General features: G+C 29.2%; 1 protein-coding gene across 1 annotated transcript in view; it reads right to left on the minus strand.

Annotated features, from left to right (window-relative positions):
- LOC111631573 (T-complex protein 1 subunit eta-like) overlaps positions 1 to 17772 on the minus strand; it is a 64759-nt gene that overhangs the window by 33660 nt on the left and 13327 nt on the right. Inside the window, exons 3-8 of the mRNA XM_023375842.1 lie at positions 4868 to 4974; positions 3765 to 3890; positions 3628 to 3680; positions 3382 to 3553; positions 3146 to 3310; positions 1077 to 1210 (exon numbers count right to left, since the gene is read on the minus strand). Of these exons, the coding sequence (XP_023231610.1) occupies positions 1077 to 1210; positions 3146 to 3310; positions 3382 to 3553; positions 3628 to 3680; positions 3765 to 3890; positions 4868 to 4974 (757 nt within the window). The remainder of the gene's footprint in view (positions 1 to 1076; positions 1211 to 3145; positions 3311 to 3381; positions 3554 to 3627; positions 3681 to 3764; positions 3891 to 4867; positions 4975 to 17772) is intronic.

Below are 17772 nucleotides of genomic sequence, written 5' to 3' on the forward strand. Positions count from 1 at the left end.
GAAATGCATTAACGTTTTATAACCGACACGATACTCGAATTGTAAATAAATGCATCTGATTTAAATTAAATTGAAGTTTTAAGTCTTCACCCATTTGAATGTCGAAATTGGAACATTTAAAACAAATTTAAAGTATTTAATTTTGTTGTTTTTGCGCCAAGCAATTAATTAATTAATAATTTTGTCGATTCATACCGTTTACAACATTTATCAAAGGAACGATATCTGTTTTTATGTTTTTATCTAAACTTTTCCAGTGAGTCTAGAAAGTAGGTCAAATAACTTGTTTCTAATCCTGTCCACATTGTGGCAGGCAAGAAACGCCATCTCTGCAATGAAATTTTTCTGAACAGCGGGCTACCTGATCTGTAAACCGCCGTCGGCCTCTAAACATTGTCTCTGTAATTGGCCCTATGAAACCAATTGGATTTTTTCCAATAATAATTGTGCTGTAACTAAATAATTACGAAAAAGTATTTGTTTAATTTTAAGTTTAAAAATTTTTTTACCTATCAGCAAAGTATTGGGTTGCTACATCACCAATGTGCAACAAAGAAAAAAAAAAAAAAAACAGAGAAAGTTTGCCACTAATGTTTTCAAACTCCCAAGTTTTTCTTCAAATGTTAAAAGAAATTTGTGTTAAATGGAATTGAGTTCGAAAATGTTAGTGATGAATTTCCTCTCGTTTTTTTTTCATTGCACACCAGTCATCAATTCATAGGGTATGTTGTTTACTACACCCGTGTTGTGTGTTGTTGGTTATTCTATTTGTATTAAAAAAAAAAAAAAGGCAAATCATTTAAGAATTTGAATACACCATTATTATTAAGTACTTAGAAAATTTGTTTTTTTTATGGCTGAATAACTAATATTTGTTATTTACCTATTTTTGTTTTCTTTTATATAGTCCTAGAATCTAATGTTTATAAAATTTTTGTACATGAAGACAGTAATGTAAAATATTTGTTAAAAATTAAAATGACACTTTAAAAGGATTTTTTCCAATAATAATTGTGCTATAACTAAATAATTACAAAAAAGTATTTGTTTAATTTTAAATTTAAAAAATTTTTTACCTATCAGCAAAGTATTGGGTTGCTACATCACCAATAGGTAACTTTGATAAAACTACCTTAGCACCAGCTTCATGAATCTTTCTTAATTTTTCATATAAAATATTCCATTCTGCATCAACAATATTCTGATATTCCTAGAAAGTAGAAAAAAAATGTACTATTCTTAATTATAAATTCAAAAAATTATTTTATCTTAATATTTAGAAATCAGAATAAAATTATTACATGATTATTTTATATACCAACTACAATTATGATTGTAGTTGGTATATAAAATACTATAATTAATGATATTTAAGCTGAGGTAAAAATTCTATTGGGACTTGGACCCATAAAGCCTAAGAGATATAATTTTGTAAATGTTAGCATTTGTTTTTCTGTACTTTTTCCTTTCAAATCTAACAATTTTCTTAACATTTTTATATATATAAATTAATCATTTAAAAAAAAAAAAATCAATTGTAGAAAAAAAATTTGGTCTTGATGGAAGTACTGTTGAAAGTTATCATCACTAATTCATAATGGAAATTTCATAATTATAATGCATAACTATTTCATTTTGAAAGTTTATTTTGCATCTCAAAAGACAAGTAACTTAGGGTTTATTGACAAAAGGAAAAGAAGCATCTTTGAATAGATGATAGCAAACACAAAACTTATTAGATCAAACAAGGAATCCATTGCTAAATTTTTTCTTATCATTGCTTACGGTAAATATTGAAATCAGATTACAGAATTGAGGAAAACAATGGCCCAAATTTGTTTCTAACAAGCATCAATGTAAGCATTGTGCCAATAAGCATATAGAATCAAAACCACATTCCAGTTGCACATTATTTATAAAGTTTTCCTTTGTGTAAATCAAACAAAATTGCTTTTTTGATTTATTCCATATGTAAAATATAAGACCAAAAAGATGTACTGAAGTTCTCTTTTACATTTAATTATTTTTAAAAATTTATTATTTTTATTAATTTGATAATTTTTTCAATACAACTTTGATAATTATGCATTTAAATTGTCAATTTCTATTAATATGTATTCTTTACATAAAACAATAATATATTTTTCCGTTATGAAGCAAAAATGGTCTTCAAAAACCAATCAACCTCTAATGCCTAATGGAACTTACAGGTTCTATAATTAAAAAAAATTGTCCTAAAACATTTTAATTTTTATTTTTTTACTTACTTATCTGTCAACATACAACTTTTCTAGTAATAAAACAAGATATAAAATAGTTGTTTCATAAAACTAAAAGTTCAGGCAATAAAAGGCGAAGTATCATATTTTTCATTGGCCAGTTAAATAGTATTTAGTAATTTTATTATTTTTATATTTGTTTGTTTGCACCATGATTTTGATTTTTAAATATAATTATTTAAATCTTTTCAACAGTATTAAAAAACTTATAGAATGTAGTCTAATAAAGCTGAATATTGGATTAAAATTTTCATTTATTTCAATCATCAAACAATGTATCACAATCAAAATCTAACATATTAATTAAGGCTGACTGTAACCTCTTTAGTTATGCTCAATACTTCCGGTAGTTGGCATTAAAACTTTAATGTCTTTTCTAAACTGCAAACCAACAGCCTTAAAATGCAAGATAATATGAATATTCCTTATATTAAAATTTAGCATTGTTTCATAAAACAAGCTAAGTATATGCATATCATTAAGACTTTTCTATTAAAAATACCTATTAAGTTTTTCTCAATTTTTATTTGAAAAAAATTCAGATGTTTATTTACAAAACAAAACAACTTCAAATCATTGATATTATTAATTAATGTTAGTTATCGAGATTGCTATCAGATAAATCCTTTTCCACATCAACATTTGCAAACAGTTTATTTAATCTGAAATACAAGTTTCTTTACATTAACACTGATTCCAATGTTAAAACTTTTAATTGATATTCAATGTTTATATATTTTAAAGTATATTTTTAACTTAAAAGACTACTCAAATTAATTTTAATATTTTTCAAAACTTATATTTTATTAGAAACAATTTCAACTGCATATAAAACAATCTACAGTGAGATTACATATGCTTTTTACCTGCACAGAGTCTACACGAACTTCGGCATTTTCTTTTTCGGCTTTTAATTCCAATTCTATATTCAACAGAGCAATCTTTGGTTTTAAATATTTTTTTGGCTGCATTTCAAATCCAGCATAAGAAAAAGTCTTCTTAAATGAAACACCTGTTATTAATTTTGAATCCTGAAATGAATAATGCATACTTGAAAATAATTTTCATTTTCACATAAACTTAATATATATTAGACACATACCTCTAAAGCACCACCTTGTACTTTTTTTATACCTATCATATTAAGTGGCAACAGTTCGTCTAACTGTAGTACAGCATCAACTACCATTTTTGCAAAAAATTTTTTCTGGTTAGCAATCAATTTAGAACTAAGCGTAGTCATTGCACACTTCTCTAGTAATGCTCGATGCTCTCTAAACAATATTTTTTTTTTTTTTTTACAATTAGAAACAAATTTATTACTTAAAATTAGTAATACAATACTCACTCTGCATTATCTCGCTGTATATTTACAGAAATTTCATTTATCATTTCGACAGACTAAAATTTAAAAAAGAAAACATTATACATTTCAATAAACCAAATATTTATTTAATATAAATTAGAATTAAAATTATGAAATACCATTTGTAATGCTTGCCTAAAACTTTTAATAATAATTTGAGGATGAACTCCTTCATCGACAAATGGTTTGCATTGTTTTAAGAACTCGGAAGCTAATAAAACAACTGTTGTTGTTCCATCTCCAACCTGAAAAAAATTACTCAATCACTCTCCAGCATTTTATCTAATGAACTTATTTCTTGATAAAATTATAAATTATTATTATTATTATTTTGGGTTTAGTGGGATATACTCGGTTGACACTGGTGGCTGTGTACTATGCTGGACCAGAGTCAAGGCAATAGAACCAGAACAAAACTAAAATTAAATAAGTGTGTCAGTGTCTGTATTCAGGAATTTCCTAACAATATGGCATGTATTCAATATAGTGGCCTTCTGTAGTGTGATGTATGTATTTCTATTCAATTGTAATGTTCCTAGGCTTTTGTGTAGTGTGTGTGGTATCACATCTGTAGAGGAGATAACAGGTACAATAAACACCCTATTCATCCTCCACAGGTGCCTTATTTTCCGGGAAAGTTCTGTGTACTGTACTTGCTAATTTTTTCAGCGCACGTGTTTTGTATATTGTGAGTGTTTGGAATGGTTATGTCTATAATGCATGTGATTTTGTTGTGTTTGTCAATGAGTGTGATGTCTGGTCTGTTGTGGTAAATTCTTTTTATCTGTGATTATGGCTCTTTCATAGTACATTTTGTGCGTGTTGTTTTCTAATACTGTCTGTGAAATCTATTTGTAGTATGGTTCGTGGATGTCTAATAATGTGTTTCTTTGCAAGCTCTTGGTGTATTATATTTTTACTTAATTATGTCTGTGTAAGTAATCTGTCTGTGTGAAGAGCTTGCAACCAGAAGTGATGTGTTATATAGTTTCTGGAATGATGTGACATTTGTGAGTGTTATATCTTTGAGTATGTGTTTTCTGTAGATTTTAGTATTTATGACCTGTTATTATTATTATTATTATTTCATTTTTCAATATTTTTCAAATTCTCATATAGTGAGTGTCTGTAAATTGAAGTTTCACTCTACATCAACTTTATAATGTTAAACATTTATATACAATTAAACATAAAATATGATAATACCCAATAAACTACACACCTCAGCATCTTGAGATTTAGCAATATCAACCAAAGTTTTGGCTGCAGGATGTACAATATCTAATTGCTTCATTATTGTAGCTCCATCATTAGATATAACTGCCTTTCCTACAATTAAAATTTTATTAGATTATTAATAATGTAAATAATTTAACTAATTAAAGTTAATTTTTTAATTATAATCCCATTTTTACATAATTATATAGGATAATTTTTAAGTTCATGGACTCAACAGTCAAAAATTTAAATATAATTTTCCACTTATGTCTTGAAGATGCAGTACACTATATTTTCACATATTTTTTTGCACCCATTTCTAAATGTTTTTAGGGAAAACAAAATATTTTAAGTATTTTTCATGTGAAGAATGCAAGACTTCTCATACTGAATCATTTTGTGTAAGAGATAGGACACCAGCCAGCCAACAAGAACTTTCATTGTATATAGGCACTTTGTTTACCTCATGCCCTCCTAAAAGCTTAACAGTATGGTATCCTTGTACTTGCTAGAGAATATGAGGATGGGGAATAAGGGCAGTTATTAATTGTGATGCTTTATAGCACTTTAATAGGTTCCTTAGTGTCATAACAAGTAGAATTACAGTAGAACCTCGATTATCCGCCCCCGATCAACCGACCCCTCGGTTAACCGACCGTCCTAGTTGGCAAATTTCAAATGTCCGCTAGTGATGTGGCGCTACAATAGCGACGATTATTATTTTAAAAAATTTTTGTTAGGCTTAACATCGATGAAAATTCAACGCAAAATAGGTTAATAGTGATATACTAATATACTAATTACATGGGATATAATAATATACTACACTAATAATGGATTTTTTCATACTTTTTGGTTATCCGACTTTTCAATTATCCGACCAACCCCAGTCCCCAATTAGGGAGGATAATCAAGGTTCTACTGTAACTGCAACTTTGTGACAGGCAAGAAAAAATTAAATAGCACTGTTATGTACAGTGCTATTTTATTAAACAAAGTTTACATGTTTGTTGCTGTAATGATAGATACTACGTTTTCCTACATTTTCATCAAAGAAAATTACCGTATATTACAAATAAAATCACAAAAATTTTGGAGATTAGAACGGATTAACTGCATTTGCATTAATTTCTATGGAAAAAATTGCTTCGGTTAACGAACAATTCAGTTAATGAACGGTGTCGCGGAACGGATTAAGTTTGTTAACTGGGGTTCCACTGTACTTATTTTTTTAAACCCCATTTCCAATAACCCGGCATTTTCACAAACTCGGCCACCCTTCGGTCCACATTAGGCTGAGTTTTCGAGACTCTACTGTATTTTTATTAGTACTGCTGAAAAAGTGCAAAAATTTTAATATAGTACAGTGTCAGTTATCCGAAAGCATTCCAGTTGGCAAATTTAAATTTTCGCTAGTGCTGTGGTACTGAAATCTTTGGCTATATCTTGGGCTACTACAATATTTTTTTTGTTGGTGTGTGTGTCTCAGCTGGAAGCACTGGCACTTTTGTGTGGTGTTTTTCTGAGGACAGTGTGTCGTGCTGAATCAAATGTTTTTGATACTAGATCAACTTCTAAAGTATATTTTTTTTTTGGTTTTATATTTTTTCAATATATTTATTTTGTTTGTACAAAATAAAAAAAATTTTTTAATAATACAATAGCCACGATTATTATTTTAAAAAGTTTTCGTTAGGCTTAACATCGATAAAAAGTCAACGCAAAGCGACACGCAACGGAGAAAAATTTCAACATGAAATAGGTTAATATATTTTTTCGTATATAATCGATTATCCAAAAAATAAATTATCTGAACAACCCCAGTCCCCAATCGATTCAGATAAACAACGCTCTACTGTAATAAAAGAAATCAATCTTTCATTATCATTTCAGAAAATGTTGGTATATTTATTATTGGATTTCTAGAAAAATAGGAATGTAAACTCAGCTTCAGCTACAATCCCCACCAAAAGAAAAATACCTTCTAATAAGTAAATTTCCATTGAGCTTGTTTTTTTCCAATCTTGCATTCTGCTCTTTCTACTTATTCCTGATGAACTATTACTGTTTTCAGCTGTGTCATTCAGTGAATTTATTTGTCTCCTTACATATTTGGTTTATGATGTTGCCATTGAAAAACACTCAAAATTTTTAAAACATCATTTGGAACTGTGACTGGAATTTTAACTCCATCATTTCCCATAAAATTAAATTATCCTTTCACACTACAAACCTTTGACCAAGAGGAAACACTCACACTACCAGAATTGGAATCAATACTTTCCTGTAATAATTTGGTGCTGCCAATTTTGCTCTCCAAATCCAATAGATGGAAGGTGTCAGAAGAATATGTCTCTCTACGTTCCAAATTAAATTCTAATTTGTTCAAAAGCTTTTTTACTATGTTTTGAGTTTCTCACATACAAAGAAGTTACCCACACAGTAATCTAATGATTTAGAAGTCTAAATAAGAAGTGAAAAAGCACTAAATTAACTAAATTATCCTAGAATTATTATTTTTCATTACACCAATCGAATATCTCCATTTATTTCCCATAGAAATATATTAAACTACAATTCTAGTTTATTATTTCAAAGAAAAGTTGATCAGGAAGTAACAGATGTTTCAATTAGGTACTGGGAATTTCCAAACATGAAGTGACTAACCATAAATTTGCTGTAAGAGACAGCAGTGTACATAAAAGGCTGTAAAATATCCCAACTTTCTCTAGAACTTTGTAGTTTGCTTTGTTTGAAAAAAAAAAAATAGATACAGTAGAGTGTCGTTTACCCGAAAGCTGGTTATCTGAAAGCATTCCAGTCGGCAAATTTAAATTTTTGCTAGTGCTGTGGCGCTGCAATCTTCGGCTATTTCTCGGGCTACTCAAATATTTTACATTTTTGATACTAAATTAACATCTGAAGTATAATTTTTTATTGTTTTTATATTTTTCAATAAATTTATTTTGTTTGTACAAAATAAAAAAATAATTTTTAACGATACAATAGTCTTCGTTAGGCTTAACATCGACGAAAATTCAACGCGAAGCGACACGCAACGGAGAAAAATTTCAACATGGGATAAATTAATATATTTTTTCGTACATGATTCGTTATCCGAAAAATAAGTTATCTGAACCACCCCAGTCCCCAATTGATTCGGATAAACGACGCTCTACTGTATATCCAAGTAACAGATGTAGCAAATTGAGTGAAAAGTATAGAATTAACATAATATTTAACTATGTCATAGTCTAAGAAGCTAAGTATTTAAGTAAAATGTTTCAAAAATCATAGCTCCATATCTTTTCATAGGTCACAATTTTATCAGCCTTACATAATGTTTTTAGTTTCTCCAACTATTTCACAATTCTTGAAACCTATGTAATTCTAAAGTTTAGCAGAAAAGTAAGAATGTAATAAGTTGCTTACTATCATTATGATTGATTGTGAACAACAGGATCAATTTTATTCTACCTAAATAATCATATATAATTGGACCTGTATTTAATAAACAAATAAAAACTTCTGTGTCAAAGAAAAAATTCAGTACCTTTTTTTGCAATTAAAGCACACTTAAAGACTTTGTCAATGAATATAAATAACACAATTTACAGTACGTTTTAATATTTTATTCATATGTATACATTATAACCTTTAAATACATCCTGTATATTATAAGGTAGTTAATAATAAATTGAATTAATTTAAAAATATATAACAGATTTAATGGCAATAAAAGACACTCCTTTCCCCAATTAGTTTGCTAAATTAAGAACCTATTGCACTTAAATAGTTAAAAAGAAATAGTCTTAGGTATTAAGTAAGGATGCACCGATAAGCAAAATGGCCGATTACCGATTAATCGGCCATGCATTATCGGCCGATACCGATTAATCGGCCGATTAGTGTTAATAATTTATTGCATTAATAGTGTGAGATCCTGGAGTTAATTATACAGTTAATTATAATGTGGAAAAAACCCATTTTTCTCCACCTGGTATTTCCATCTCCCTCGGGTCAGGTAAACAAGAGACGATCGAATATCCTCGCAAAATCAACAATCTCTTCCTTTGTTTCTAAAATAAATCTCAACACTTAATTGTTGACGCATGGAAACTTCGACATTGTTTAAAAAGCTGAAGTGTTTCTGTGTTTAACAGAAACAAAATATATTTCTTTAACCGCTGATATTTGGACAGCAACTACAAACAATTCTCCTTTTTTAAGTGTAACAGCCCACTGGTTGAAGGATGATTTTCAGCAGGAAAGAGCTGTTTTGCAAATTGTTTCCTTTGAAGGTTCCCACACAGCTACACGAATCAGTGAACAGTTAAAAATTGTTCTTGAACAGTATAAGTTGACAAGTGATAAGATATTCTTAGTACTAAGAGATTCTGCAGCAAATCTGGTAGCTGGAATTAGGAATTGCAACTTAGAAGCATTATCATGCTTTATACATACGCTGCAGCTGACACTAAACGAATGCATATTTTCTAAACAAGATGTGAAAACTATAATCACAGTTAATAGAAATATTGTCACACATTTTAATCATTCTGCTGTAGCTGTAATCAAATTGGAAGATTTGCAAGAAAAGTTAGGTTTGCAGAAACACAAATTAATTCAAGATGTTCCTACTCGCTGGAATTCTACATACTACATGTTGGAACAGCAAAAGGCCCTTGTCACATATGCTATAGATAATAAAATTCCTACGTTGAGCCCATATCAGTGGTCTCTCGTTGAAAAAATTGTTCTACTTGTAAAACCATTCAAAGAAATTACTGTGGAAAGCCAGCAAACGAGAAGCCACTTCATCTTCAATAATTCCCACAATAGAGACTCTGAAATTATTCTTATCAAAAGCAAAGATCAGTAGTTCCTTTAGTGGCATTAATACCACAACAGAAGAACTAGAAAATCCAATAAAAAAAGATTTTCAGCATATATAGAAAACAAGTCTTTATGCTTGTCATTTTTATTAGATTCAAAATGAAATTTCAAAAAGAGGATATGCTAGAGGAAATCTCAATAAGAATTAAATTCTGAAGCTTCTACTTCTGGAGGTGATCAAGATGGAGGTGAATTTCTAAGTTTTTCTGATTTATTTGATGAATTAGCTTCTGGTAAACGAAAGAATGAAGAATAGCATGTTTTTAAAAAAAAAAAAAAAAAACGAAAGAGACGAACAAACGTTTCGATCAAGAATTAGAAACATATTTACATTTATCCCTAATTTGAGCAAAATAGCTATGAAATATTTAAGTGCCTCAGCATCTTCCATTGAAAGTGAAAAAATTTTCAGCACTGAAGGTAACATTTATGAGCCGGCAAAAAATAGGTTATGCCCTGAAAATGATGAAATTCTCATGTTTTTGCATTGTAAAAACAAACTGTAAAACCCTTAAATTGTAATTTAAGGGTTTTACAGTTTAAATATTAAATTTTTATTTGTTTTATATTTGTTTTGTATTTAAACTTTAAACTTATGAAACAAATAAAAATTTAATTTTTCTTCTTAACCTATTCAATACTTTTTCTTATGTAAAGTTTAAACTTTATATTATACGTTATATTATACTTATAATATGTATTGATGAAAAGAATAATTTGATTAGTAAAATTTTTTTAATATTCAGATTGTCATGTAATAAATAATAAATATATAACAAAAATTTATTAGTTTTTATTACTAGCATTGTACGTAACATTCTAACAAAAATACCAAAATGTAAAATTGGCCGATTATCGAAACCGATTAATCGGTGGGAATGGCGGATACCGATTAATCGGCTAAGTGGCCGATATGGCCGATTACCGATTACTTACCGATTAATCGGTGCATCCTTAGTATTAAGCAAGATTATCACCTTTTTTAAATATTCCAGCAAATAATTTAATATTGTAAAAACATTTGATTGTCTTTAACGATCTTCATCAGTTAAATAATAAAGTAAAAAGAACATTAAAGAAATAGAACTTAAATAAAAAATTACGAAAAAATAATAACTGCGCACGCGTTTGTAATGATGTGCGCTTAAGGGAATGAATACAAAAAGATAGGGATATAAGGATATAAAAAAATAAAAATGAAAAGATTGACAGAATCGCATTAAAAATTAATGCCTTGTAAAAATTACAGTTTATCTTCATAAAATGATTTCCATGCTGTAGATAGAGTGGGTGTCCCTATAATTGGTACAAGAAGTTTTCCCTTGGGCTTTATAAATCTCAAGTTTTTCAAGATGTCTGACGGAATGCTTGTTAGACGTGGGTCTAATGATGGAAGCTTGGCCACATCATTAGACCCACTTAGGTATTCATTAAAAATCAATTATTTTACTACAATATCTAAAAATTTACTAATGGTTATAGTATGTGTCACACTTCATGAGTACAATAGATTTATTCTTTCCCTAGTAGCTATAATATAATGTTTAATCCATTTTTTGAAGTTGTGCATACATTAAAAGCAAAAATGTTAAAATTAAAAATAATCTTATAAATGTCTGATTCACATTCAAATGAAATATGGACTAACCATAGTTCATCTAGCAAAACCATTTTTCTTTACCACAGCAGTAACACTGAATATTTATATGAAATAGTCAGTTGACTTAAACTGTGGCAAAACAATTTATTAAAGCAAAAATCAAGACTATAAACCACAAAAGTAAAAAAGTTTAATCATTAATACATCAAAACTTGTAAGTTATCCTTTCCTCATAATATGCCATAATTTAAATGTATGTGAAGTGATTTATATGTAAATATAATATACACAATAAAATATATTTATAACTTCTTACTTGCAATTTCAGCTTTAAGTAGGGCTTGTGGCATTAGTATGTATTTTAAGAAGTTGATGTGGACAAAAAAATATGCCAAATCCAACTCCTTAACTAATTCATAACTATTTTTACTTTCCCAGTTGTTATAGAATATAATATATAGGAAGTATGGTGATCAATGAAAGTTTGGCTCGCAATGAGTCCAAAAATGTAAAATATATTTTACAAAATTCTATTGATTGTGTTTGTGTGCCTATTTTACATTATATCTCAGAACTGGATGAACCTAAAACTTTGAAACTTGTCAGTCATTTCTACACATGGAACATTGCAGATTATTGTAATTTTTTTGTCTTTTGAATAAAGTAAAAAGCCATAGCTATAATCCTCTATCATTACACATTACTGAATTTTGCATTACTATTTAGTAAATTAGCAAAACAAATTACATGTTAAATAAATAATCAATCGACAACTAAATGCAATTTCCAGCACATAATCAACACAAATTTACTGCTTAAATCTTTTCGGTTGTCATTTAGGGGGCCCTCATCAGAATTGAATACATAAAAACAGTTCTATCATTCGAACATTGCGGTGTTCCAATCTTTTAAACATTTAAAAAAGTGTTTGATATGAAAATCGTTTCACTTACATCATAAATAAATTACATGTCAGTGACGAACAGTGGATAATGTATATAAGCAATAGAGTCAATGTTGATAAAAACAAAAATGCCAACTCTCAACCTGGCTTAAAATATTTAAAATAACTACAAAAAAGTCTAGCAATTATATAAATATTTCACATTTGCTGAAAACACTTGCATTTATTTCATTCTCAAGTCATCAGATATCATAAAATAAAAAAATTACAATTCTAAAGATCAAACAGAAAGAATTTTAAGTTAAAAATATTTTAACACTACAAAAATTTTAAAAATAAAATAAATTACAGAATTTCTCTAAGCAGTCATTGTTTTGATCTTAAAATATACAGATGCTGTTTAAAAAATTTGACATAAAAGTTTTTGTTAGGTTACACTCATCTGACTTACTGTAAATAATTTAATCTTTTTGAAATACACTCCACAAAAGCAATGAACATGGACATTCAGTAAGCCATTTTTCTGCTTGGTCTTCAGAAACTTCCTCTGCTGCTTTTAGAAACTCTTCTGTTAAATTTACTTTCTATCAAATTCATCGGGTGAATTTATGGCACCATAGATTTTTTTAAGAGTTGGAACAGGAAAATATTGAAAAGTCAAATCCAAACTATATAGTGGATATGGATTAGTTGCAATTTATTTTCTGGCTAAGAAGGCTTCTGTGCTGTAGGCAAACATTGTCAAAGTGTAATTTATATTCCAATGCATGAAGATGTAGATGCTTCGTATGGACAAGCTCCACCAAATTTTTTAATACTGACTCACAGTACTCTGCATTAACAATCATTCTTTGTGGTACTGCATGCTGATACACCATTCCTTGCCAGTCAAAGAAAAAAATCACATTAACATTAACTGGCAGACTGTACAACTGACTGTCTTTTGTTGCTTATCTTCTAGATCACAATGATGAATGGTCTTGTCCACAGTAATCACAGACTTCAGATAGCCCTTGTTAATAGATAGTGCATCTTTCAAAAAGATGCAGTCTCTGTCACCTGCATATGTCCACCCATTGAGCAAAACTTATGACATGGGCAGATGTTTTGACAAAATTATATAGGCCCTTCTCTTAATGTAACCCAATGGTCTTCACAATTGTGGCAACTGTTCCAATCATTACAACAGTTTACCAAAATGCTTGGACTTCCTGGTTTCTTACATGATTCAAGCCCTTCATGAAATTGTTTAAGCCATTTACTGTTTGTCATGTATAGATGTGAAAGCTACAAATTGAGAAAGACAAACAAATGAAATCGGATGTTTTTATGCTCTGGGTTTGAAGACAAGCAAGGATACCGTGGACAGCAAAGAAAATAAACATCTCAATCATCAAAGCCTGAGATATCTTGAGACCATGCTTCAAAAGCAGAGATGAGCCTTTTTCAGCCACATGATGGACTTGAAAAAAAAAATCGTGCTTGGAAAGACAGAGGGAAGGCACAAGAAGTTAACAAAGAATCAAATGAATAGATTAAAAGAGGTCACTGGTCTGTCCTTGCACAAACAGCGTAAGTGTAGAGAATACATACTTTGGCGACACCTAATCCAACAGGTCACTAGGAGTTGGCACCTAACAACTAATCAACAAACATTTTGATGTCCAAAAACCAATTTCTTTAAACAATGATAATCATGCAATTTTTTCTGAAAAATTATTTAAGAAATTTACCAATTTTTTGCAAAAAGTTAACTGCTTTTAGAGTTTTTGACTAACTTCATTACTATTATTATTTATTTTCTTTAGACAATGCAACTACATTTTGTTGTTACTTTAAAATAACAATATATTAACATTGAAGTATATTTTATAGTAAATACACAAAAAAAAACACAATAAAGGAAAATAATGTTTATGAAATGATAAAACTTTGAACTATTTAATCAAGATAATTGAGAAAAGCCTTTCAAATGCAGTTTATTTATTTCCAAATTTTTCATTTGAAGAGTAAGTAAATAAAGATTTCACATTAATTCAAGCCAACAAGTATTTCTGCTCATTAATGTCAAAAAGAGTTTTGAAATAATGGATTTATTTTCAATTCTTTTTAAAGCTGTTTCAGTCTCAATTTTTCATAACAATTGAAATTGTAATTCTATAAGTAAGAATGGTTCATCCCTCTGCATGCATAAAACCATGTAAGTAGGAAGACATAAATGACTGACCTGACCAAAAACAAGATAAACAACAACACTCCAATTTTACTTAAAATGCATAGTTTCTCTAAATTTGGCAAATTTCCCAGTTAATATCTCTAGGCTTAACCAAGATGCTATTCAATTTTATTATAACATTGTTGTAGCTATTGCTAATATTTTTCTACTGAAAATTTTCCTGCGAAAGCTTCAATTTCCCAAATCTCGTTTGTGCAATTGGACATACTCTGCACCACAACTGCCAATCTTTAGATAAAAATAGTTTACGTTTTGAAATTTTCAATTTTGATACAAACTGTATCATAAAATGCAGGTCTAGTCTCTTATTTGTCCAGAATTGTAAGACAATGACAAAAATTATTAATAAAAATAAACATGCACACAAAAATTGTAAAAGATATAACTGCAAGCTGTAAAACAGGTAAATTTACTTATGGTTAATTTTTATCATATTTAAATTTAGATGATACATAATAAGATTATTTTTAAAACAGTAGAAAGTATAATTTCATTAATTTCAAAAATGTAAATTTTATTTCAGTTTTCTGAACTATAAAAGAAATAAATTGTTAAAAATGATATTTTCAACTATTAAGAATCATGTAGAATAAGAAGAATTAAAATAATTACTGATTAATTTCTGGATAATTAGTATAAATTTGATATCATTAATCCTTCCTTGTTATGACAAACTAATTATCATAATTACAGTAGAGCGTTGTTTATCCGAAACGTCCGTTATCCGAAAGCATTCCAGTCGGCAAATTTAAATTTTCGCTAGTGCTGTGGCGCTGCAATCTTCGGCTATTTCTCGGGCTACTCAAATATTTTACGTTTTTGATACTAAATTAACATCTGAAGTATAATTTTTTATTGTTTTTATNCCCCTCGGTTAACCGACCGTCCTAGTTGGCAAATTTCAAATGTCCGCTAGTGATGTGGCGCTACAATAGCGACGATTATTATTTTAAAAAATTTTTGTTAGGCTTAACATCGATGAAAATTCAACGCAAAATAGGTTAATAGTGATATACTAATATACTAATTACATGGGATATAATAATATACTACCCTAATAATGGATTTTTTCATACTTTTTGGTTATCCGACTTTTCAATTATCCGACCAACCCCAGTCCCCAATTAGGGAGGATAATCAAGGTTCTACTGTAACTGCAACTTTGTGACAGGCAAGAAAAAATTAAATAGCACTGTTATGTACAGTGCTATTTTATTAAACAAAGTTTACATGTTTGTTGCTGTAATGATAGATACTACGTTTTCCTACATTTTCATCAAAGAAAATTACTGTATATTACAAATAAAATCACAAAAATTTTGGAGATTAGAACGGATTAACTGCATTTGCATTAATTTCTATGGAAAAAATTGCTTCGGTTAACGAACAATTCAGTTAACGAACGGAGTCGCGGAACGGATTAAGTTTGTTAACTGGGGTTCCACTGTACTTATTTTTTTAAACCCCATTTCCAATAACCCGGCATTTTCACAAACTCGGCCACCCTTCGGTCCACATTAGGCTGAGTTTTCGAGACTCTACTGTATTTTTATTAGTACTGCTGAAAAAGTGCAAAAATTTTAATATAGTACAGTGTCAGTTATCCGAAAGCATTCCAGTTGGCAAATTTAAATTTTCGCTAGTGCTGTGGTACTGAAATCTTTGGCTATATCTTGGGCTACTACAATATTTTTTTTGTTGGTGTGTGTGTCTCAGCTGGAAGCACTGGCACTTTTGTGTGGTGTTTTTCTGAGGACAGTGTGTCGTGCTGAATCAAATGTTTTTGATACTAGATCAACTTCTAAAGTATATTTTTTTTTTGGTTTTATATTTTTTCAATATATTTATTTTGTTTGTACAAAATAAAAAAAATTTTTTAATAATACAATAGCCACGATTATTATTTTAAAAAGTTTTCGTTAGGCTTAACATCGATAAAAAGTCAACGCAAAGCGACACGCAACGGAGAAAAATTTCAACATGAAATAGGTTAATATATTTTTTCGTATATAATCGATTATCCAAAAAATAAATTATCTGAACAACCCCAGTCCCCAATCGATTCAGATAAACAACGCTCTACTGTAATAAAAGAAATCAATCTTTCATTATCATTTCAGAAAATGTTGGTATATTTATTATTGGATTTCTAGAAAAATAGGAATGTAAACTCAGCTTCAGCTACAATCCCCACCAAAAGAAAAATACCTTCTAATAAGTAAATTTCCATTGAGCTTGTTTTTTTCCAATCTTGCATTCTGCTCTTTCTACTTATTCCTGATGAACTATTACTGTTTTCAGCTGTGTCATTCAGTGAATTTATTTGTCTCCTTACATATTTGGTTTATGATGTTGCCATTGAAAAACACTCAAAATTTTTAAAACATCATTTGGAACTGTGACTGGAATTTTAACTCCATCATTTCCCATAAAATTAAATTATCCTTTCACACTACAAACCTTTGACCAAGAGGAAACACTCACACTACCAGAATTGGAATCAATACTTTCCTGTAATAATTTGGTGCTGCCAATTTTGCTCTCCAAATCCAATAGATGGAAGGTGTCAGAAGAATATGTCTCTCTACGTTCCAAATTAAATTCTAATTTGTTCAAAAGCTTTTTTACTATGTTTTGAGTTTCTCACATACAAAGAAGTTACCCACACAGTAATCTAATGATTTAGAAGTCTAAATAAGAAGTGAAAAAGCACTAAATTAACTAAATTATCCTAGAATTATTATTTTTCATTACACCAATCGAATATCTCCATTTATTTCCCATAGAAATATATTAAACTACAATTCTAGTTTATTATTTCAAAGAAAAGTTGATCAGGAAGTAACAGATGTTTCAATTAGGTACTGGGAATTTCCAAACATGAAGTGACTAACCATAAATTTGCTGTAAGAGACAGCAGTGTACATAAAAGGCTGTAAAATATCCCAACTTTCTCTAGAACTTTGTAGTTTGCTTTGTTTGAAAAAAAAAAAAATAGATACAGTAGAGTGTCGTTTACCCGAAAGCTGGTTATCTGAAAGCATTCCAGTCGGCAAATTTAAATTTTTGCTAGTGCTGTGGCGCTGCAATCTTCGGCTATTTCTCGGGCTACTCAAATATTTTACATTTTTGATACTAAATTAACATCTGAAGTATAATTTTTTATTGTTTTTATATTTTTCAATAAATTTATTTTGTTTGTACAAAATAAAAAAATAATTTTTAACGATACAATAGTCTTCGTTAGGCTTAACATCGACGAAAATTCAACGC

This window comes from Centruroides sculpturatus, unplaced genomic scaffold (genome assembly GCF_000671375.1).
Source record: "Centruroides sculpturatus isolate CEXI.00-Female unplaced genomic scaffold, Cexi_2.0 scaffold64, whole genome shotgun sequence".
NCBI lineage: Eukaryota > Metazoa > Arthropoda > Arachnida > Scorpiones > Buthidae > Centruroides > Centruroides sculpturatus.